At 34.3% G+C, this 25,820-nt stretch overlaps 1 protein-coding gene across 2 annotated transcripts in view; it reads right to left on the bottom strand.

The window, feature by feature from the left end:
• Window positions 1-25,820, bottom strand: part of SESTD1 (SEC14 and spectrin domain containing 1) — a 76,215-nt gene that overhangs the window by 9,531 nt on the left and 40,864 nt on the right. For both annotated transcript variants that reach the window (XM_087819740.1, XM_016210913.2), the window contains 8 exons: window positions 20,530-20,643; window positions 19,305-19,399; window positions 17,068-17,123; window positions 15,288-15,499; window positions 7,928-8,050; window positions 3,228-3,422; window positions 2,598-2,712; window positions 1,004-1,163 (listed from right to left, as the gene is read on the bottom strand). In XM_087819740.1, the coding sequence (XP_087675866.1) occupies window positions 1,004-1,163; window positions 2,598-2,712; window positions 3,228-3,422; window positions 7,928-8,050; window positions 15,288-15,499; window positions 17,068-17,123; window positions 19,305-19,399; window positions 20,530-20,643 (1,070 nt within the window). The remainder of the gene's footprint in view (window positions 1-1,003; window positions 1,164-2,597; window positions 2,713-3,227; window positions 3,423-7,927; window positions 8,051-15,287; window positions 15,500-17,067; window positions 17,124-19,304; window positions 19,400-20,529; window positions 20,644-25,820) is intronic.

Raw genomic sequence — 25,820 nt, 5'->3', positions numbered from 1 at the left:
GTTTTCATGGAATGCTCTGTAAATGGAAAAGCATTTGTCATTTTTTGACAAAGAAAAAATAGAGAACTAATGTAAGGTACAGAGTTTAACACTGAAAATATTCACAAAAATATCTTATGTTGCTGCTGGTATGTACTATGTAGTTAGGCCTACGACAGCTCCATCTGTACTGAACATGTACAGACTTTTTGTTGTCGTCATTATTTCCTAAATAATAGAGTACAACAATGCTTTACAAGGCATTTACATTGTATTGGGTATTATAAGTAATCTAGGGATGATTTAAAGTACAGGGACAATGTGTGTAGGTTATATGCAAATACAACACCATTTTATATAAGGGACTTGAGCATCTGTGAATTTTCCTGTCTGCGGGGGCCCTGGAACCAATCCCCCTGGATATACACGGACAACTACAGTTTGCAGGGGCTGTTGCAAATTGAGTAGTCAAAGAATCCTTTAAATTCCTAGTTCTGTATCCAGTGAAACTAAACATCATCTTACCCTTACCATCTTATCCATCATCTTACTCTAACAAACAACAGTCTACAGTCTAATCCTTGTACAGCAAATATGAGAACAGTGGATGTATAATTTGTTAGTAAGAAGTTTAGAAGAAACAGATCAGTTTAGATGACATTTAATACCAACTAAACCAAACGAAAATTGAAAAGCAAAATTCTCCAAAAAGGGTTTTCTTAAAAGACAAAAGAGTCCGAGGCTACACTGGGGATGGGAATGAAAAGTACTTGAGTGTAACTGAAATTTTTACTACTGAATAAAAAAGGAAAAAAGGTACCCATTCATTAACTGAACAAAATGCCATTATTTGTTAGCACAATTATACACAATAATTATTACAGTCACCAGAAATTTACTATATGTCTATTATGTAAAGAGGTAAAACCTTTTAGTTTGAATAAAAAGTATAAACTATACTACTTTCATTTTAATTAATATTATGTTGTCTTAGCAAAAATTAACATTAACAGTCAAACTTTGCCTTTGTTTCCTAAGCTGCATATCTTCCATCACTCCTTGAATGTGGTCCACATTTTCTTTATTTTCAATGGTTACATCCTTTCCATAGGCCCAGGATGCCTGATTGGAGATCTGATCCAGAAGACCTTGACCTTTTTCGCGCAAGCCTTGCAATCCTACATCTAAAACAAAAGTCACTAGATTTAATGTCTTAATGCAGGTGCTTTCCCTCCCTCAAGTATACCCTCTCAGCAGATACCATACTTGGATTCCAAGTATAACAGCTTTGTACATTAAACTATCTTGGGATGGATCCTCTCAACATTTCCAGCACTAAAACCCCTTTAAATGTGGCTCAAACTGGAGTTCTCCCCAACCCAATGCCAAACTTTCCTTAAAGAGAATTTCCAAGGGGTAAATTTCCATAGATAGTAATTACTTCTAAAACGGAAAGCAGGAAATGTGAGAATTTCTGTTTCGATGAGTAAGAGTTTTCCATTTTTTTCTTTCTGCTTTTACGTAGTACAATTTTTAGAACAACGCAGATACTTTGTTCAAAAAAAGATATGAGTTGCAAGACTTCAAATCACTCAAGCAATGTTAAAGGATGCTGAGCATTTTGAGTGCAGGAACTATCTGGTTTATACCCAACAAGAAGCAACACTTAGGATATGTTTGGAATACTCCAAATTAGAGAAATATACAGGAATTTCTTTTCTTTTTTAAAGGAAATGTGTGGCTCAAGAAAATTTCTGACATTTTCAAATAAATTTCACTTGGCATATTAAATACGAAATGTGTATTAAGCATACATCTGCTAAAATAACAAAGATTTCAAGCAAGTAAAATGCCAATACAAACATGATTTTTCAAACCCATTCCTTCAAGTCCTTTTCAAGAATTAATTTGGCTCACGAATGTGTTCCCATTTTCTATTAAATCTCTGCCTTAGAGTTTCTTTGTCTTCTCCTACATTCACCTTTGCCGTCCTGTCCTACTCAATCCACCCATACTTCCCATTTTTACATCCGCTGTCTACCTCTCCAGTCATGACTAGAGAAAGTCATTGTATTAATCATTCTACTAAATTTTAAAAGGGCTTGATGTCAAGTGAGAGGATGAGCTTAATGAAATTGGACCATCCTCCCCTTAAAGAGTATGTAATTGTGGCAATATTCTAGTTTGGAGAAACAAATGCACAGAATCAAACCAACTATGTTTTCACAAGGTTAGGATATAGCAACAACAAAAATCATTTCATAAAACACAGTTTGGGGCATACAGGGTTTACCACAGAACACAGCTAATTACAGTTTATGCATGCACTACAAATAACTGTTCATGGGATATGCAAGACATAGCACCTGTAGATATAGCTGGGTAAATAAGAAAAGCTAAAGGTCCAATGAAGGAAGAGTGACTACCAACAATAAAAAGATAAACATGTTAGCATAAATTACACCCTTCAAGGGAAAAAAAACCACCTTTTTTATAGTAATTTTTCCTGTGTTTCCTGTAAATAATTATTAGTTCAGTATACACTGACTTATCTACTCATGGTAATGATATTTTTTGAAAAGAACCCTTATGTTTCAGCATTTTTAAAATCTGCTTACCAACACTTTTCAGCTTCTCTTCAAGCAGTTTTAAAGTTTGCTGAATCGATGCTCCATCAGCTGGTGCTACATCTACGCACAACATCCCTAATAAGCCATCCAACTGCTGAGACAACTAAAGCAGAGGGACACCAAAGAGATAACCCTGATGTAATCAGCATCTAAAGTGTTTAATGATTAATGAGGTTTATATCTAATGAGGTTATCACAATTATACTTGAAAGACTATGCTGTTAAAAGACAAGAACGAATAATTAGAATACATGTTATGTGGAAGACAGAACACACAGATGCATGCACCAGGAAGACAAAGAAATATATCCAGGTCAGCAGAATATACAAAAGTATTGAAACTTTTATTTCATTCTATGTTATAAAGCATAAACATTGAGAAACAATAAAAGTAAAATATATCTACTCATTGGGACACTCTATGTAGACAAAAAGTTGCATGCAGACTGACTTTCAAAAAAAAAAAAAAATCAAAGATTTTATCTCATTTCCCCCACCAATACATTATTTTATTGTTCCATAAAAATAATTAGGAGACATGCAAACCTGCAAAAATTATGTGCAGATAAGTGTTCTGATCATTTGAAGAGAAGAAAAGCAATCAGAGTAGATACTTACATCCTGCGCAACCCCATGAAATTCAAGAGCTGCTTGTAAAAGATTTTGCCTAAATTCCAGCTGACTGGCCTGTCGATAACAAACATCACTAAGTTGTTGCTGCAGGGACTTCAGCTCCACAAGATCTTCCTCATCCCCAGCATTTAAGAGTGCTGCAATCTGCTGATTAAGCTCCACATACACTGCAAACCATTCCTATATAATAGAGACATTGTAAAGTAAATTAAGGATAAAATTAGTTTCTGGAGAACTACATTACATTCTATAATTTTTCCAGATATACTAATATAAAAAAGAATTTTCTTAGGCAAAATTATTTAAATTAAGACAAAAAGTCCCCAACCCCCAAATCCTTCCACTGCAATCCCTGGAACTCACTCCTGCCAAGAGCAAAATCTCCTACAGCATCATCCTGGCCTCTAAATGTTCCCTACTCTTTCTTGCTTTACTAAACACCTGTCCACCCTCAGAAAAAGCAGTTAGTGCTGCAGCTCTCACAACTAACTGCTGTTTTTGTTTTTACAGCTGACATACCACAAGCCTTGAGGTGGAGGGATGGCTGCCTCAGTCCTCGTTACTATTTCCAGACCATTTCGTCTCCCTCAAAAACTACATCTCTTTTAAAATGCATGCTGTCAGATTACATCTTTCCAGCCTTTCCTGTTGCGTGCCCTCATCCAGGGAGTTTAGCAAAGGTCACTGCCTTCCTCTCAGCATCAGCCTTCTTACCAACTTCTGCCATGTAGACAGACATCTACCTAACACTTAACTCTCAGTTCCCTGACTCCCTCCCTTATTTCCAACTATCCTGTCCTTGTCCGACCTCAGCTACCCACGGGAATGGACATAAAGTCCTGTCATTATATAACAGCTCCCAAATCTCAATGTCCAGAATCCCATCCTCTGACCACTAGCTATTGACTCTTCAACTCACATCCTGTAGTATGCGCACTCCTACAACCTCACAGGGTCTACCAATCCATTCACCTCAGCATGTTTCACTGTCCAGCACTCAAGAGCCTCGTGTCCCCATTTCTATCCTTGACCAGAGGGCTCTCCTTTTTTCCATCAGACTCACCTGTCAAACCTCAGACCTGTTTTCTTTGCCTACTCTGTCTCCAGAAGAGTACCTGAATATGGCTAAATAAAAACTATGTGGATAGGTATCTTTTAAGTTATTTATTACTAAATGGGCTTTTAGCAATCCTATTATATTTCTCTAGTCAATTCACTTTCCCATTCTCATGGTTATTCATTGGTTTTTTTACTCCTTAAATCTCCAACTTCCTTTTCACCTCTACTCTCAAACAAAAATCTAACTTCTTAATTCACTAGGAAGCAATCAGATAAGAACTCTCTCATCTCACTGACGAATCTATGACCTTCCCTGCTTTTGTAGCCTTATGCTTTGCCTGCCCCACTGTAATAACAAATGCACTGTCCCTGCTTCTAAGGCCAACCACTTCACTTGTGTATTACATGCTATCCTCTCGCCTATATACAAGGCTTTGCTCTTGGAATTAATTATCTTCTTTCTCTCTTTCCAATCATCAAGTCTTCTTTTCAATTGAATTATTTCAATTAGCATACAAATAATATAAGCATCTTATATTAAAAAAACAAAATATACACTTAAGATATGTGCATTTTACTATAAATTAAACCTCCATTAAAAAAAAAAAAAACACAAAAAAATCACCCACAAACCCCCCCCTTAAAGGAGTTCTCTATACTCATGCTATCATTTCCTATTCTCTTTTTAATCCACTCTGATCAGGATTTTGTGCTTCCCACTCTTGTGAAACCATTCTTGTCAAATTCTCCATCTATCTTTTTGGACTTCTCAGCCGCATTTGACAAAGATGACCAATTCCTCCTCCTTGAAATGCCATTTTCTCTTGTTTCCTGAGACACGCAGCTCCTTTTGGCCACCTCTGCTGGCTTTCCTTCCTCTTCTTGCCATTTAAATTTAGGAGCAACCCAGGGTTCAGGTTTCCAAAGGCTTTTTGCTTCTAAATCAATACTCAGTTGGCTTGGGTGATTTCATCTAGTCTCATGCCTTTAAATAACATCTACAGGTTTATAACTCCCAAATTAACACCCTCAACCATGACCCCACTCCTGAACCCTAGACACTGATACCCAACTGTGTACTAACCATCTTCATTCAGGGGACTATCAGATATCTAAAATTTAACCTGTCCCCAAAGATACTGATTTCTAGCCTCCCAACCTGCTTCTCTTCCAGTCTTCCCCATCTTAATACTAGTTGCTAAGGCCAAACATTTGACTCTTCTTCCAACAGCAAGTCCTGACTTAACCCCTGAATCTGACAAGCTCTCATTTCTTTTCCTGCCTCCATTCTATTAGCCTCCTGTCTTCCTTCCTATTTTATTGTTTGTCCCTACTCCCTATTCTCAATACAACAGCCAGTGATCTTTTAAAAAACATGAATCAATTCTCAGCTAATAAACTTATTTTTAGCTTTATTTATGAATTATGCTTTTAGGAAGAATCTAAAACTTAATACTTGACAAAGTGTTTTAATACAAAATGGTATGTTAAAAGTTTCTCCAAATTCTACTCCTATTAACTAATCAATATACTAGAAATTTGTCATCATCATTTCATAAGACCTGAACAATTCCAATACATGTTTCAAAGTGTTGACTTTTATTTACAAAGAGAAAAGAAAGCGTTTAATAAAATATCAGAATATCTTAAACATAATAAGCTAATATACTCATCCTGCATCAACCTATTCTCAAGGTGAAAATGCAGTGCCATCTATTGGTTAAAATGGTGCAATTCTCTTTTGTAAACCTTTTAGAATGAAAAATTTCTAATCTATTCAAAAGTAGAAAGTAGTTGGCTCTTCAACAACACAGGTGTTAATTGCGTGGGTCCACTGATACATGACTTTTCCAATAAATACTGAAAATGTATTTTCTCTTCCTTATGATTTTCTTAATAACATTTTCTTTCCTCTAGCTTATCTTACTGTAATACAGTACACAATACTTATACAAAATATGTTTATCGACTGTTTATGTTATTGGTGAGGCTTCAAGCCTGTTAACAGTAGGCTATTAGTAAATTTAGGGGGAATGTCAAAGTTATATGCGGATTTTCAACAGTGAGGCAGGGTAAGGGAAGGCCCATGCCCTTAACCCCCTCATTGTTCAAGGGTGAACTCTATAATGAAACCCCATGTACCATCAAGCTTCAATAATTATCAACTCATGGCCAATCCTGTTTCATCTGTCCCATCCAATCTGTCTCCACCTCCTAATGTTGAAACAAATTCCAGATATTACATCATTTAAAGAAATGAGATCCATAATAAGCCATCAACGTTTCTTTTCTTTGGGTATCATGTCTATGAATGCAGGTGTCACTGTATGTGCATACATCAAGTATTAAGGGCAGAAGAATGAAAAAATGCTACATCTTAAGCATGTCCATGAAATTTAGTAGGTTTCTCTGAGAGGGAGAGAGAGAAGGAGATATTGAGGTGGGGTGGGGAAAGGGAGAAAGGATCTCATCTAAGTATCAAAAGATTAGTGTTTTAACTTAGCCTAGCCATCCACTGATCAAAAAATGTAATCTCCCAGCTTCTTCATGTATAAACTAAGGTGATTGGTATTAGCATAATGTATAAGAGCCTTTCAATTCAAAAGTTCTGAAATGTATTATTATTTCTGTGTGTGTGTTGTGTATATTCTCATTTATTACACATTTTTTCTGGACTCTTGTAGTAATCAAATTCTATACTCCTTACACAATAGACTAGAGCCCCCAAATCATTTTTTAAAAATTAGATGGGAAATAAATACACTGAAATTTATTATTGATTTACATCACACATGGAAAGGACCACCTATAAGTAATTAGTTTCCTTAAATTGATTTTAAAACCTTATAAATGTAATAAAAATATAAAAGCAAACATCTAAACACAGGAATCTCTATGTACGTACCATTTGTAATTTCATCCATACTACATGCAATATAAAATGTATTTTCCAATATATATTTTTTGTAAACTTTATAGTATTGTATTCTAATTCTATGAACTTCTTTATAATATAATCCAATTTCTAACTACATTTATTCTTCTTGGTATCTTTTAAAAATATAAAATATAGATAAGCCTGTTTTTAGGATCCTCTTGTGTTATGTATCCTTATTTAAAGGACTTCTGTATACTTCTATAACTTCAGCCTCTAGATTAAGTTTAAATGTTCTAGAGCAAATACTACTTTCAAGAACTAAAGAGGACAGACTAAATACAGTTATTCTATAGTAACATGTTCCAGAACAACCCACAAGGTTAAAATAAATCACAGTCTATGTCAAAATGTCAACAACATTAAGTCAAAGTACCAAGAGAATTAAAACAGTATAACCTCAGGAAGAGAAGTTATAAGTTAAATACAAATTATTCAATATTTTTTAAGCATAAAAGAAAAAACCACTATGTTAGAACCTGTGAAATATGGAAAATATACAGATTTTCCAATTAAAGAATTTCATTTTATGTTTCTTACAAGAACTAGTAAGGGAAAAAATGCAAAAACAATAGGTTTGCTCTCTTTAGTGAATATATAGTAAACACTTTAGTGAATATAGTAGTAAATTTTACTAATTATGCACATTAAGAATAGCATTGTAACTTGCAGAGGAAAACAAGCCTCTCACACTATGCTGGCTCTCAATCTCCTCGTGCTTCTGCTGTAGGGCCTGGGAAGCCCGAATAGAATCTCCAATCCCCCACTGGGCTCTGAGTTGTTCTGATCCAGGTCCTTCAAGCCAGTTCACAACCTATAATTGGAAGTTGAGATGAAATTTTAATATAATCAAAAGCTTTTCCAACTTTCATTCTAATTGGTTTTCCCTTCCCCAAGTTCCTCGAGTATTTTTCATTTAAATTCTTTAAATTCTGTTGCATAGGGAGTAAATATTTATTCTGATCATCTGCCAGGATAAAAAAAAAAAAATCTGGAATGCTCCCACAAAAAGAGGATTAAAAATTAACTTACGATAAGAAACTCAGAGAACTATAGGATTTAGAGTTGGAAGGAAAATCAGAAATGACATTGGTCACATTTCTTATCTAACACTTAAGAAAACTAGGTTTCAGAGATTGATTTGTCCAAGGTAACATAATCCATTATTGAAAAACTAGGGCTAAAAGCAATGTGCCGGTCTAATTTAATATTCTTCCCACGGCATTGATAAAACTGAATGAATTAACTAATATAAAGTTAAAATACTAATTTACTTACTTTGAAAAGAAAATTAAAAACTAACCATAAAATTATACTAGTGCAATACTCTCTATGGATCTTCTTAGGATCAACAAAATATTCAGACCCACAAGATCATTTTAAGTTCCAATGACACCAATCTACTCAGAAGGATGTAGGGTGGGGACCAGTTTGCCAGAACAGCAACAGTGGGCAATTCCCTTGTACTAAGCCCCTGAAACAGTCCCACAGTTCAGGTGTAAGGAGTTGAGACACATATGGGACAGATAAAAACTTCCTACACTACAGGGGTCGTGCCTGTTAAAAAAGTCAATGAACTCAAGGATGCCCAAAGTTAAGCCTTTCATCAAGTATTTAGTTTTCCCAATCCAGATCCAGAATATTTTTAAAAATTTTTAATTATTGATTTGGGAGAGCAAGTGGGGGGGGAGGGAGGGAGGAAAACACCGATTTGTTGTTCCATTTATTCATGTATTCATTGGTTGATTTTCGTATGTGCCTTGACAGGGAATTGAATTCCCAACCTTGGCATATCAGGACAGCACTCAAACCAACTGAGCTACCCAGCTGGGGCCATCCAGAATATTTTTACTATAAGCAATGTTGTCTAGTAACATACTTGATATTCCAAGTTTTTATCAGGTTTTCAGGGGACCAGAGCTAGATAGTTAAGCAAAGGTCAAATTTTCATGCAGAAGAAGAAAGGGTTTTATTCACTCTTTATCCAAATAGACAGAGTGAAGTTATTTTAACAGAAAAAATAGTCGTATCAAGACTTATCTGTTACTAAATTAGAATAGGAATTCAACAACAGATGTATGGTTTATGCCCTAAATCTAAACTTAGAACATCTCCAAAGATGTGAACCAGGGTATCTTGAAGCATAACATTATAGATGCAATGGATAAACAGGTTTACCTTAGAACTTTATAAACAAAGTATCACAGACCCATAGTGTACTTCTGTTATTATCAGGTTAAAATACATTCATTTTAAAATCTAACAGCTCATGTAATTTTTTATAATTATATAAAAGTGCAGCCAGGCTGGGTGTGGCTCAGCAGTTGAGCGTCGACCCAGGATCCAGGCAATCAGGGTTTGATTCCCAGTCAGGGCACATGTCTGGGTGGTGGGCTCGATCCCCAGTCAGGGGCATGCAGGAGGCAGCTGATCCATGACTCTCTCATCATGGATGTTTCTATCTCTCCATCCCTCTCCCTTCCTCTCTATGAAATCAATGAAGATATATATATATATTTTTTAAAAGTGCCACATTATAGGAAAAAATCATGTATATTTCCTTCCATTATTTTTTTACATGCATAGTGTTTTCATATGTTGCTCCAGATTTAAGAGCCACAACCAATTTCATAGAGTACAAGTAATTTCTATCCTGTGTTTTTCATTTAACATTAAACAATGCTATAATGAATTTCCATGTGGCTACAGCTATAATTTCCAATGTTTGCAAACCTTTTCTAAGAAGGCTGACCGCCTTGCCTGCCTGCCTGCCCATGTGCCTCCCTCCTTCGCTCTCTCCCTTCTGTCTAAGCAACCAAGCAACCAAGCAACCCACTTACCCTTATGAACAGCGAAGTAATGTACTACCTCAAATAACTATTATACCTGATTTCAAGACTCCAATTCTCTATTGCTGAGCATGTAGAAAGTTTCCAATTTCCACCAATTCTATGAACATTACATATATAACATTTTTATATTTAGCATTGTATATGTATGTAGCATTTTATAGATATATGTAGCATTTTTCTAATTCTGCATTATTCTCACTTATTACTATGTAATACAAATATGGATATAGAAACAGATATAAAATGGCTTTTAATTACTTTTAGCAAATAATATAATCAATTTCACTAGATATGTCTAAATTCTAAAAATAAAGGTGGAATGAAAGCATCTCAAAAATATTTAACTATTTAATAATGTAATATACATTATTTTTAAAAATTGAAGACATTATTTAAACATTTAAACTTTACTTTTAGAAAATGCTAGAAACAAAAGAATCATACATAAATCATGATAAGTGGGGGAAAACAATTCACTGACATGGAACTTTCAAAGAGCAAAAGCACTGCAGCACAAACAAAACCAGTTACATAGTCAAGAGCACACATAGCTTTCACGTATGCTAAAAGTAATTTCCCTTAGGATGCAACATCAGTAAATGTATGACTATTTCTAATAAAAATGATGCAAACTGACGTTGATGCCCCAGTAAACAAATTTATTTAAATGCATTAATGATGCTTTACCAAACTAGGTTATAAAACTTAATTTTAGTCAGGACATCTTGCTCAATCTGAATATTAACTTACTGCAAAAGCAGTTCCATGCCCAATCCATATCAGTGTGACTTCTCAAATGGTTACATTTATATGGGAAGTATAACCTTGGAGATGTGTTCTTAAAATCTACCATGACAAGTATCTGCGAGGCCAAAAATGCATATGACTATCCACCATTCTTTTGTGACAAGGCTAATTTCTAAAGAATGCATGAGAGAGTATCTGGAAGTATGTGAGGTCACATCAGGCAGAAGGGCATGTCAGGCAAATGTCAAACATCTGACCCGATGAAAGAATATGAGGAACTTGGCCCACAGCCTCCAGCTGTATACATATGCAATTCAGAATGTATCCTATTTTGCCTCTATGGTTGCTTTCTACAGAGAAGAAAAAGTACATGGATGATTTTAGAAATAACATTTGCAATGCTGGCAGTAATTACTGCCACAATAAGCAATGAGAATCATGAGAGCCTATTGCAGTGAAGTGGCATTGTCTCCTACCCAGAAGTATGTGAAGTCTAATTTTTAAATGTAGCAGCAGCAGCATGGAGACCCTCTGCATACCACATGAAGTCTGATGCTATCAATTTGAACTGTGGGGAATAAGTGACTGATAACTATAATGGTTATTATTTATCATAGTTTATTTATTAGAGCTATTGATTTCTCTTTCATTATATTTTCAGGGATAAGACAGCAAAAAGGAAATTTGGAAAAATTGAATTTTCACTAATTTAATGTAAGCAGAGATAGTCAACTTTATGATTATCTTCATATAACAAAAAATTGTTTTCATTTTCCTCAAATTTGTAAGACTGAAGACATTATAGTTTATGCTGTGTGTGTGGTGACATGATTAATATATGTTACTATATAGCTAAATTTAAAAAATCATTTTGGCAAGGGAAATGTGACTTGTGAAAAACAGTGCAGGGCCATTAGAGGATGAATATTAATGTTTTAACCAATTTACATGTAATGCTCATAAAGAAAACTGAATTGTAATGAAGTTTGCGTTTAACTATAATCTTGTTACCATCATCACCACCACCCTTCTCCAGTTTCTTTCTTCATTACCCACTTGAGCTGGTCCATCATTTCAAGAATGCATTTGGCAATAAATTAATTCCTTTGCCCCTCTGTCTTTTTATCCTACCCACTGATCTGCCACATAGCAAAGCACAAATGCTGGATAAATCCCATCTCTGTGCTGTACCTACCCAACAGCCAGCCACAAGTTGGTAAACTAATACAACCCCTCTTCTACCACTTCCAGGCACTGGTCGATTCTCATCTCTCCTTCAAAGGCAAAATTCTCAGTCACCTGTACTCAGTGTCCTTCACACCTTGCTCATTTCATGCCTATGTGCTTCCGGACCTGCCACTCATGCCCTGGGTTCACCAATGGCCTCAATCTTGTACATTCTAATGGACAGGTAAAGTCTTACTCTTTTTTAGTCTTTCTTTAGCATCTGAAAGGGTTACCAACTCCTTTCCTGAAATACTTTCTTCCCTTGGCTTCCTCCACACAGTACCCTTCGCACTTTTCTCCTTCATCTCTGGCCAATCCTTCACTGCCCTATCATTACATGCTGGAGTTCTCAAACTCAGTTAACAAGCCCTCTTCTCTACTCTCAGCTCTTTCCTTGGGCAATTCTAATCTACATCAATGCCTTTGATTACCATTTATATACAAATGACAAACAAATATGTCACCAGTCCAGACTTTTCTGATTTCTGGACCTGTTCGGGACTACCCTTCTACATCTTTGCTCAGATGTCTCAAAGTCACCTTGAATTCAATATATCTAAACCCAAACTCATGATTCTCTACACCCTTTTCCACCCACACTTAAACCCTGTAAACTGGACACCACCACCAACCATCAAGTATTGCAAGCCGTAAAAATGATTCATCTCTGATATGTTCTTTCTCACCCTTACTCCTACCACTCTCCATGGGACTTGGCATGGTTGCAATTTTACAATTGTTTGTGTTATTATGTAATTATGCACCCAAAAGGTGAGAACTTTGTCTATTTTACTCACCATTATATTCCACCAGCACAATGTCACACTAATGAACACATTCATATTTGAATGAGTGAGCAAATAATAGATATTAATAGAAAACTCATTATGTGCCAAACACTAAACATTTTATTATTAAAATTATCTTCTTTAATCCTTGTGAAAGCCCTATTGTTAAGCTCTGTTTACTATGGAGGTTACAGTTCGTTCCCAACTTGAAAGTGGTAGAAAAGGGTGAACCTAGATTATCTAGGTGACTTGTATACCACTGTTATTCCATCATTATGGTTTTCAAAGACACCCCCTTATCTGCAGTACCATAATTTAAATGAAAAATTCCGGAAATAAACAATTCATAACTTTAAACTGCATGCTGTTCTGAGTGAAAAAATCTTGCGCAGTCCCACCCAGGATGTGAATCATTCCTCTATCCAACGTATTCACACGATGTATGTTATCTGCTCATTAATCACTTAGCCTTCTCAGTTATCAGACTGACTGCCACGGTATCACAGTCCTTGTGTCCAAGTCACCCTTATTTTACTTAACAGTGGCCACAAAGTGCAAGACTAGGGATGCTGCCTATTCAAATAAGCCAAAAAGAAGCCATAAAGTGTTTCCTTTAAGTGAAAATGCATGTAAATATAGGGGGGAAAACATAGTATGTATAGGTTCTGGTACTATTCATGATTTCAGGAATCCACTGGGGGTCTTGGAATATAACCTTTGCAGACAAGGGGGGCTACTTACTCTCAAGCTACTTGGCTAAGCTCACCTGGATTTAATACCAACTATCTTTAACTTACAAATATATTACATAGAAAAAGTTACATATTATTTTATGCTTAGTGATCTTTAATTTGCTTATCATGAGATAAAACCTAAATCCTTTTGCCTGCAGTTCAAGATCTTTCATGATCCAGCTCCTTCCCTCATTTCAAGCCTTTGTCTCCATGACATCCTGATGATCTGGTCAGGGGTCACCAACTACAGGCCAACTGTGGCCTACCTCTGTTTATAATTTGTAAATACAATGTTACTGGAGCACAGCCACATGCATTCATTTACATGATGTCTATGCATGACAATGGCAGATTAAGCTGCCATAACTGCAAGAAAAACTGATCCACAAAGCCTAAACACTCACTATTTGACCTTTTATAGAAAAGGTATGCCAACAACTGAAGTAGACATCTAGAGTCTAGTTCAATGGAAATAAACGTAAAAACTATCATTAATCGAGTGCTGGGTTCTTTCAATAACCCTTTCAAAAGTGGACTTATTATCCCTATTTTAATAAGAAAAAAAGGGAGGGCGAAAGAGAAAGAGAAGGGGGGGAGAAAGTTAGATGGAAGCTCAGATGGCTAAATAATGTAACCATGACCACACAGCAAATAAGCGGAAGAGTTGGGAGAACGTGCTCCCTGCCGATGGTGCTATGACACAAAGGCCAAAAATGTCCCATGGTGCCTCACTGCTTCCGTTTTCTTCCGCAGAGCCTGGGATTTCTCGCTGCTATTACTTATCACGTTGTTCTTTATCCCCCACAAAGCGCAGCCCTTCTAAACGGCAAGGCACATGTGTAGAGGACACGCTCAAGCGCCATTTCCTTCACTAAGTATTCTCAGGTTACCCGCAACCAGAGGAACAGCCCTCCTACAAATGTCCACAGCACTTCAGCCATGCCCTTGTGACACTTAACCTTCTCTCCCCTTAAGTTTAATGACAGCAAAAGTCAAGTCTGCCTTTATATCCTGTACAAAACCCAGCACGATGTCCTCTACATAATAAGCACTTAATAAATAATTATCTAATAAACGAATATTCTAATAAAAACTTTCTAATCTGGATTTTTAAAGTAAAAATATTTTAAGATTTATCTCTTAATTCAACATGCAAATTCAGAATGTACTCCAAATAACAGAAATGTCTTGCTCAGCATTGATTTTTAGTATTAAAGGAACTAAAAATTTATAAATATTAAATACACTTAACACTTCCTATGAGCTTCATAAAATAATAAAATTTAATATTTTAATTACTTATATTACATTTTATCACTTTGCTAGGACAGAAAAACTCAAAGCCCAAATTAACAAAAAACCAGCAAATTATTAGAAATAAATCAAGTTTCAATAATGAAATGTGATTTATTGTAAGAGTAGAGACCACAGATGTTTCCAACCAATTATTTTTGAAGTTCATTCTGATAGCATGAGCTGAATGCTCAATGTCATCACTGTAGAAAAAATATAATCTTAATGCAAATACTATTTGTAAAAATATACATAATTAAAAAGAGAAGAGTTTGGTTTGAAATGTCTAAGGTTGTCTGTTTAGTATAAATAAGGTTTAGCACCAACTCAGTCACAGAGTAGAAATGATTTTTTAAAATCCCAACATTTATAATTAAAAAGAGTTAAATATATTCAAATCAGACACCTACCTGCATCACCTTCTGCTGAATCTCTTCCAACTGTGTACGCTTACTGCGTTGCCTACAAACTTCCTGGTAACGGGTATATTGCTCCCGCAGTGAATCTAGTAATTTCATAACCTGTGGCTGTGCAAGCAGTTCATCATCCATAGGAGACCATGACACCCCTCCATCTGAGCCATTAAATCGACGCTGCTGTAATTCAGATAACAATTCATGCCCTGTATGGATAAAAGATACTTATAATTAACATCCATAAAGAGATACAATTCTTCTCAATCTTCTCAACTCTGGCCCCTTACTTTTAGAACCTATCTATGTTTATGTCTACCTACCTACCAGGTCTTAAGTACTGAAATGTAATTTTAAAATTTATACATGGACATTTATACAACATACTATATTTATATGCTATTTCATGTATCATGAATATACAGGGTGGGGCAAAAGTAAGTTTACAATTGTTTGTATGGAAAAATAATATGATTAATAAATAATAACACAAGAATAAACTGTGTTTTGTGCACTCACAACTGTAAACCTACTTTTGCCCCACCTTGTATAATATCTCTAGCAGTGGTTTCACAGACTCTAGCAAAACACATTGGAGTTCTTTTAAATAATAATACCTTAATTCTACTTTTACTGTGTTTTCTGATAATGGCTCACAATTCTAATTCTGCTGTGTGCCAGGCACTGCTCGAATAAGCACTTTACATGTTAACTCATATATCCTTCACCACAGTGCAGCAAAGTGCAGGAACTGTTATCATCCCAATTTTAAGATGGAAACTGAGGCATGAAAAAGTTAAGTAACTTATGTAGGTTATACAGCTAGTAATATTAGAGTTGGGACTTGAGCTGTTTGGTGTCAAAGTATAGTCTCTGAAATCATCATGTGGTGCTGCTTCGCTAACAGAAATGGTATTCACAAGGAAAACATTACGGGTAACAACTGTCAAAGTAGAAAAACTAACTGTATTCTGATTGTAATGGCTTTTATAAATTTATATATATACTACATACCATGCAGCACTGAAAACACACTACATGCAAGGCCACTGCAGGGTGCTAAGTGTTTTCACCTAGATGACTGTAAAACAGTATATCCAGTGGCTTTGGATTAAGACTTGTTTTTAGTGCTATGGTGATAAAACTTAATAGTTACTTGATCTTGGGCAATTTTTTTTGTATCTCCAACCCTTGGCTTCTTTAGGTGCAAAATAGAGAAAATAATCCTAATTATCTCAAGGGGTTGTTAGAATAAAATATGAAAATACAAAAAAATATACACAATGTTAGAACAAAGTAAGTATTCAATAATCCTCATAGCAACCCCATAAAATAGAAATTTTTATCTCCATTTTACAGATAAGAAAATAAATCCAAGTATTTCAAGGGTGAGATAATTTAATGATTTATCATTATTAATATTTTTAATATTGTAGAGTATATTAAGAGTTCAGTTAAATAAAAAAAGTTTGAAGAATTTCCCTTTGAGTTCCTACCAAATAATAGAGTAATTCATCACTTAAATAGTGAATAGGTTCTCCAACTTTAAGCAAAGCAATGTATAACAAAACCAATTTTACCATAGGATAACTGATATAAACAAGAGTTAAGTTCCTACAGCATCTCATAATGTTATAACTAAATGACTTTGAACAAAATGCTATTATTCACGGACCAGATGTACATGCTCAACCAATGTTTATTTCATGAACCAATCAATATAGGATAGGTTTATTGTATTATGATGATTACTGATTAATATGTTTTCTCATTTTACCTGTCTGAAGAACTGTTTCAGGATCAACGGATGGAAGGAAGTTTAAATCCACAGACCTGACAAGCACCAAAAGAGTAATTCTTAAAAGCTATATATCCATATAACTTAAGAAAATCCTTTATATATACATATTAAAACAGGTACACACAAGTATGAAAAATCTGAGGCATGCCGTTCTACCATGATAATTTCTTTTAAACATTCAAAAAGCTATTAGAGATAATTAAATACTCGTACCCAAAGAAATATCTATGTGATAAATCACAAAATATACTACTTTAAAAATACAGACTATTATTATATTATTTCAAATATATCAAAAAAATGCATTTTAGTAGTTTTCACTGGATATTTGTTTCAAAATGAAATTTGCAACCATATAATAACCCAGAAATGTTAACATTAAAAAAATGCATGCAGCCATCTGCCAATTAAAAGTTTACTTATCTACAGCAACCTTTTAGAGCTACAAATATTCTTATATTTGTGTGTGTGTGTGTGTGTGTGTGTGTGTGTGTGTGTTTGTTCTTAGCAATTTTACTCTCTTCCCTATACTAATTATGCTGTATGTGAGTTGGACTACGGACCTCATTAAACACATCTTCGAAGTAGAAGATGAAGGAAAGATAGCAAATCAAAGGCCAGGACCTTGCTGCTGTAACAGAAGTGTTGCTCTAAATCTTTCACTTTTGTCAACTGATCTAGGCCTTTGGCCCTTATATAGCCTAGATGCTTCCTGAGGGCTGACATAATGGTGATAAAAATTTGCAAGAGGAAGACTTTACTATCTGGGATTTTAGAGACTAGGCAGTAACACTCGAGTTCCTTTAGGAGAGATTGGCAAATATAAGATTTTATTTAATATTTCAGATAGTCATGTGAACCAGCATTTCCCAAAATAATTTCCAAAATACTAAGCAAGATATTATTAGGTGGAAAAAAAGGGGTGACACTGGAATGTAAATACAAGAAGTTCTAAGGAAGCAATTAAACAGGTTTTGGTTTTTTTAACTGCAAAGCTTTCTCAACATTAAACCCTATGACCATAAACTCATTTTCTATAGGCACCCTTTTAGTCTGTCTTTCCTGAGGAACAGGACTTTAAGAAGTCCATCAAACTTACCCTGCTGGACTACTCAGAGAGCAAGAAGTTCAACAAATTTTTATTACATAACTTGTATAAGATTTTCAGTTCCTAAGCCACAGCATATACACAAACACACACATACTGACATATATTTAAAATTTTTACATTTTAATACTGCATCTATAGGATAGTAATGTTCCTAAATGTTTGTTTTAACTTTAATGATGTTTACATTCAAACAATTTGTTTTCACATTTTTACTTTGTTTTAATCAAGAACAGAGTGACCTTCTCATATCCCTTTTATCATCTCATTTGATTGGTATATGATTATATTTGGATTCATGAACTATCAAGATGAATTTTATCAAGGTTCCATTGTATTTGTAAAGCCAGATTCAAAAGAGACAGATAAGGATGAGTACTGATTCTTTCAAATTTCTTAATGAAAAATTACTGTTCTAGTGACTACTTTGTTACTGAGAGACCAGAAAGAGTTAATTTGCATCCTGAAGTGCCTTTTACCTGGGGAGAGTGACTTGGCCTACCTACAAAAAATGAAAACTGTTAAGATTACAAAGTTCAATGGAAACTCATTATAATGATTTATCTAGGTAGTTACATTTAGATAATACACATGAACAATTACTGTATCTAGTGTCATAAAACACTAAATTCCCTAAGTTGAACTCATGAATATCACATTTTTAACAAGGTCGCAGGAGTTCTACAAGCCACACATTTAAGTGCTAATGTATTTAAATAAGGTTATATTAATTTTATTTCAAGTTGCAACCTTTTCCACATTTTCACAAGCAAAGTTGAATTCTAAAAAGGTAGAAAATTGTCTCATTTGGGAAACATTTCCTTGCCAATGAATATTTTACACAATGTCACGAAAAAGTAAAGAAATTGCTATTTATCAAATAAAGTATTTTGTAAAGAAACTTTGATTCAAATCAGTAAACTTTACATATAAAGCAAATTCTCAAAAGTTAAAAAATATGTTTAATTCAACTTTTGTATACCAATTTTTATTGATGGAGGCCTGTTTACCTGAGTTCTTTTAGCTTACGTTAACAATAGGGGCATATTTTATCACATTAATCATAGTTTTTCAAGAGTATAATTGTATGACTCTGGTCACCTACCTTTCTTTCTCTTGATTTCCTTTATCACTTCCATTGTTAATCAAAGCAAGTTCATCTAATAATGACGTAGATTCCTTTGTAAACTTCTCAAAAACCTACAAGATGAAATTTTATTAGCATAGTAAGAATAATCTTAAAAGTTAATATGTACAAAAGGATTTTCAGTTAAGAGCAACAGAAATTAGCCAGGCAGGGTTCCCCTTCCCTCTCTGGATGTCACTTAGTACAATTCAACCATCAGAGCACAACAGCATCTAGGAGAGAAGACTCAACCACTCCCTGAAATAATGAATAATTTCAATGGATAAGAAATTCCTAAAATTTAAATACATTACGAAATTATTTTTATTCCTCAATCAACAAGTTTGTTTTTATTCCAATGTTTCCTTGAGAAACATCTGCACCAACAACAGTGTCAACTATATGAACGTTATTTAGAAAAGTTTTAATCCTCTACTTCCAATTATGGAACATTTCTTTATGTTATTCTATTCCAAGCCATACTGGTTGCATGTAATGGTTAAAGAATTTTACATACAAGCATATAGCATAAAAATAAATTCTATTTTTAACTAGAGTTCTTAAAATATTTCTGAAAGGGGATTTGGGCAAGTCCAGTTAAAATAAAGGGGACATTCACTTGTCTGATAACACTGTTTAAATATGGTGGAAATAGAATTGGTTTTCCACTCTGAAATATCCAAAAGTTCATCATTCTTCAATAAAATTAGCATATAATCCAAATGGAGTTAATAGGAAATTTGTTCTTTTAGTCCCCAGCAGTTTGGTTAAATAATGCTGTATTAGGAAGAGAAGCAGATTTCAGAAGTCTGACAAAGAAGATACATTTTCAGAAACTTAAAACCACAACCTGCCAAACTACTCTCCAATTCAAACTGATGTTTAAGCATTTTCTCTGAGAATGTTGTATCAACGAGGTTACCTCCCAGGAAATTATGCTACTCTGTTACTATACTTTGAAGATTCACAACTTTGACTAGTAATACTGCTACTAATGACAACAGTAATAGCTAGCACTTGTGAGTCTGATTCCAGAGTATTTAACTTCAAGCATTATACTGTGATGTGGTATACATTATATTTCTTCATTTTTGTAAAAAGGAAAACAATCTACATTTTGGTGAATTACATTTTAATTGATTAAAATAATAGTTATCAAAATACTTATATGTAATAACATTTTATCTCATTGTAACATACTAACCAGCCTCTTATTTAACCAGTCCATGTGATCATAGGTGAGACTTCCACCAAAATCTTCTGTTAACTGACACGGTTCTATATAACGAGTCAATTTATTGGCGGACACTAAAATAACCTATGGAGGTAAAAAGAAAAGAGAGTCATTTTTTATGTCCATTAAAGTAATGAGGAGGTAAAATTAGGGTAAATTATGCAATATTGTTTCCAACACAATGATATATCAACTATTTAATACAACAACATTTAAAATCAATTCAATAAACTGTGGATATTGCTAAGAAATATGCTATCCTAAACTGTTTATAATACCACATTTTAAAAAAACAAGAGACACTAATCTAGAGCAGCTTAGTTGAAATATTTTCAAATTTTTATCAATATTAATAATTTCTTGGTAGTAAAAATAAACTCCTTTAATACAATAATGTATTCAGCAAAGAATTTTCATATGAACTTAAAATTAGTTAAGTACACTAAAATGACAAGCACAAATGAATAATAAATCTGGCAATCAAAAATGTACACACTTTATTGTGCTCTTGCATTACACCTTGTAATAAGGAATTAACAAGTCTATCATTTTACTATAATTTGTGAAAAGCTACTAAGGAAGAAAAATCAAACTTGATGAATATTAAAAAATTATATAAAGTTTCTCTAATATTCCTTTGATTATATATTAACAGAATATGCCCTGTAATAGTAAAGTAAAACTTGGGATATACTAATACTTAATTTGAAAATTAGAACTAAAATGTGGGGAGAAGATTGGAGAATTCATAAACATGAAACCTACATGTTAAAATGATAATCTTTAAACTTTAAATGATTTCAAATACAAATTATAGAATCACCTAAAAGACCATTGTAGGACTAAATAAACTTCCAATGAATATACACTTTTTTTTTTTTTAAATATATCTTTATTGATTTCAGAGAGAGGAAAGGAGAGAGAGAAACATCAATGATGAGAGAGCCATTGATCCAACCCGCAACCGGGCATGTGCCCTGACCGGAATCAAACCCTGATCGCCTGGATCACCCCCTGAGCCACGCCTGGCCGGGCTGAATATACACATTAATATAAAAGAAAATACATGGGAGAAAGATATTCAAATGGTAGTATTGATGCAAAAATAATACATGAATTTGAATTAACAAGACTTGATAAAAAAAATAATGTGTTAAGATGGAAAATGCATCATTCTCATCCCAAACATGAAAGACAGATAATCTACAAAATTATAACTTTTTTGGAACTCCTCAGAGGGAAGAGAGCACAGAGAAACCAACTAATCGGGCGGGGGGGGGGGGGAATCAGGTACCATAGATCCCCAATATCCCTGACAAAATAGAATTCTTGGGAAAGAAGATGTGAGAGGAAAAAGTTATCCCTTTGGTCTTCAATTTGAATTGAAAGTACCAGTTTAAACTCATGACATCTTTCATCTTAAATAAAAACACACTCACATACACAAATTTTCTAGTCTGTCCACTGACAGCTTTAGAAATAATGACCAATTCTATAAACATACACACTCCTAGCATCCAGACTGTTGTCTCCAAATACCATTTCCCACTTTAAGAAGTCAAGGCTCCTTTGAGAAACGCCAGGTCTGGGATTGGAACTACACATGATGAGCTTGGGACATCTCATCTAGATATCAAGAAAGGTTATTAAAGACTACTAGGGCTGTGCAGAAAGGTCCTCAAAAGGTTTCCACCGGCCAAAGATGTAATAATTTGCGTATCAGTAAGAATAATAAATGTCATATTTTGAAACATTAATATGCTTAATTCAATAAACTCATAAAAAGAAATGACCACAATTGAACTAGCTGGGGAAAATAATTGAAAATCAGAAAATAAAGGGAAAAAACACTGATCTAACCTTTCATATACAAACTATACCACTGGGTAAATAATAAATGAAGTTAAGTTTCTCATTATAGAAATATTCTAGCTAGTAAATTAAGAAAGAATAGGACTAGATCATCATCATTTTAAATCTTTAATAAACTATGGGATCTAGGCACTGAACATCAATGGCTGCTAACATCACAAAAAAGAAGACAACTATTATGAGCCTAATCAAGGAGCACATCACCACAAATGAACAGCCTTGGAAAAAGAAAATGAATTCTGAATCTAATCAACTGTCTAAATCCAACTATCAATATTCATGGCAATACAGAGATTTGTGAAGGCAGAAAACCATGTTAAACCACACCACAGAGCTACTCCCTGCAATGAAAAACTCCACAGGACAAACCACCTGGCCTCTTCAAGGGGGAAAAAGATGGTTAAGAAAAGAGAAAGAAAATTGAGATTACAAAGCTTCATTCAATGGACTAATACAGAATCCCACAACCAATAAGAAGAGAATTACATATTCTTTTCAAGCAATCATGAAATATTTAAAAACCTGACTGTGTATCAGGCCATAAGGAAAGCCTGGGTACATTTCAAAGAAAAACTGATAACACTGTATCACCACAATGAAATTGAGCTAGGAGTCAATAATCAATCAAACCAGAAATCATTAATAAGGTTCAAAAACCCTAGCCCCTTGGAAAGAAATCTCAACCAATCGCAACATATGGACATTGTTTAAATCCTGATACAAATAAATCAATGTGTGACTTAATTTACATATAAATTTATGAACAAATTTCAAAATATTTATATATATTTTATATAAAACCAAATCCTTTTATAACATTTATCAAATAAATTATAAATTTGAAGCCAATTGGCTTTTACATATTAAAAAAATTTTTTTTAAAGACATCTAGCTTCACAATCTAAGAAGCTTCATTTAAAAAAAAAAATCAAAGAAGAACAGATCATTTCAATCTTAAATAAGTGCTTTCAGATAATAAAAATAAAGGGAACACTCTTAATTCATTTTGAGACTAAAATAACAGTTACCCAAGGATACCTTGAGAAAATACTATAATGATTTAAATATTTTTGTTAGCCAATATCAAGTGGTAGCAAGACCACAGAGCAGCAGAAATTCTTATATACCACAAGTGGATATATGAATTAAAATGCCTCTTTGGGAAACAATTTGGCATTATCTTGAAATTTTAAACATTTCTATAACCTATGCCTGGATATTGTGCAAACAAAGAAAATTTATACATGTTTATCAGGAGACATATACCTGTATATGTTTATAGGGCATCATTTATAATGGTGAAAGAATGGAAACCACCCAAATATCCATCAACAGAAAAAGTATACTGTTTTTATTCACACAGTGGAGTAACATGCAGCAGTGAGAATGAATCAACTGTATCTACTGCAAAAGATACACATGAATCTTAGACAGGTAATGATGAGTGAGAAAAAGCAAGTAGGTAAAGGCCGAAATCATGACACCATTCTTATAAAACCCAAAAAATAAATAAGACAAAATATATTATTTTAGAATAAATAATAACCCTAAATGATAACTATAGATATAAAAGAATAAACAATAAACACTATTTTCTTCTAAAGATTTTGTCTTTCACATTTAAGTTTTTAATACACACACACACAGAATGAGAACATAAACAGAGAATGGATAAACACAAATAATTTAGGTGGTAAGGGATGGGGGTAAGTGAATGGGATCCAATGGGGCACTCAGATTTATTTCAAGTTATAGATATTTGGGTTCTTAGGTGGTGGGCACTCAAGTGTTTATTATTAAGCTTCTTATATACATAATACATTTTTTTAAAATAGTATGTATCAAATACCATATGTAAAAACTAAAAACAGAAAAGAATCATGGGAAGGGAAGGACTTATAGGAGAGACACGAGACCTCAACCTTAGACTGCGGCAAGGGTTCTTCTGAGGCAGCAAAGCAAGGAGGTCAGAGGAAGAGCAAAGGGAAACCTGGAGGTGGCAAGGACAGGGAAGCTGAGAGCTCACATGGCTCTTTTTTCCATTTAAAAAATAAAAGAAATAAAATATAGAACATCAGATTACACTTTTTGTTAGTCTAATAACAGCAAACTGTGCAGTGCCTATTTTAAATGGCAATTTAATGCTACATCTAGAATGAGTTTAGCATGTTTTACTGCTGGCGCTCATTTAAAGTAACCATTAAGGCAGCAAGGAAAAGGGCTTTGTCTTAGGGAAAACCCGGCACAGGCCCTGTTTTGTCTTCTAGCTCCAGCGGTCTCCTCAGACTAGTTCCTGGACACAGACGCAATGTTAAGCATTAACACTAAGTGAAGTTCAGCCATAGGGACCACTTAAGCTCCCACCAATTCCTTCTGGGATCGAGGCAGTCACGTCCCCTCTAGAAAGATTAAGCACAATCAGATCCCAGACAGAGGCTTCTCCTTTCTCCAAAAATTTCCAGCAATCTATTAACTAGATATATACTAACAATGAAAGAAATATGTATTTATTCTATGAAGAAATAAACCACCTGCTAAGTTGATCATCAACTCACATCTGAAAAGATAACATTTCTAAAGCACTCTCTTCTGGAAAAATGACTGAACAGAAAATACAATGAATGTAAAACATAACAAATGGTCTTTCTGCTCTTCCGTTGTACCTTATTTGGTACAATCTTCTATTTAAAATGCTGAAACATCTCTTGAAAAGACCCTGTACCATGTCCCTCATATTATAACTTAACTTTTAGTGATGTCCTATTTCTTTGCTCAACAATCATTATCTAGTGGAAGTTAAATTTATTTATTAGAAGTATTATTTATTGGACGTTATGTGTTCTAATGCTGGGAATATAAAAATAAATACGGTTCTACAAAGGAAATTAGCTTTTTGTTTCTGTAATTATCCAGAGAAAGGTTGTACAACACTTTCATAAAAAGTAGTGTTTTTACGAAAGTCATTCAAGTCTTCTGGTTTGTTTCTAAAGTCTTTATTGAGCCTGGCCGGCTGTGGCTCAGCAGTTGAGCATCGACCTAGGATCCAAGCGATCGGGGTTTGAATCCCAGTCAGGGCACATGCCCGGGTTGCAGGCTCAAACCTTAGTTGGGGGCGTGCAGGAGGTGGCCGATCAATCTCTCTCATCACTGATATTTCTATCTTTCTCTCCCTCTCCTTTCCTCTCTCTGAAATCAATAAAGATATATTAAATAAATAAAGTCTTTATTGAAAATACTCTAAATAAATCTCCATGCTGTTGCCCCTCTGGTCATAATAGCACAGCGGTCAAGGCTTCACTACAATACCCCCAAGTGGTTTCCAAATTCCTTTCCTACGTTAAACACCATTATATTATAAATGGAAGGATCCGGAGCTAGGAGCCAATCAT

This window comes from Miniopterus natalensis, chromosome 8 (assembly GCF_054644295.1).
Source record: "Miniopterus natalensis isolate mMinNat1 chromosome 8, mMinNat1.hap1, whole genome shotgun sequence".
Lineage (NCBI taxonomy): Eukaryota > Metazoa > Chordata > Mammalia > Chiroptera > Miniopteridae > Miniopterus > Miniopterus natalensis.
Note: the sequence above shows the minus strand (reverse complement) of the source record. Positions and strands in the feature narration are given on the sequence as shown.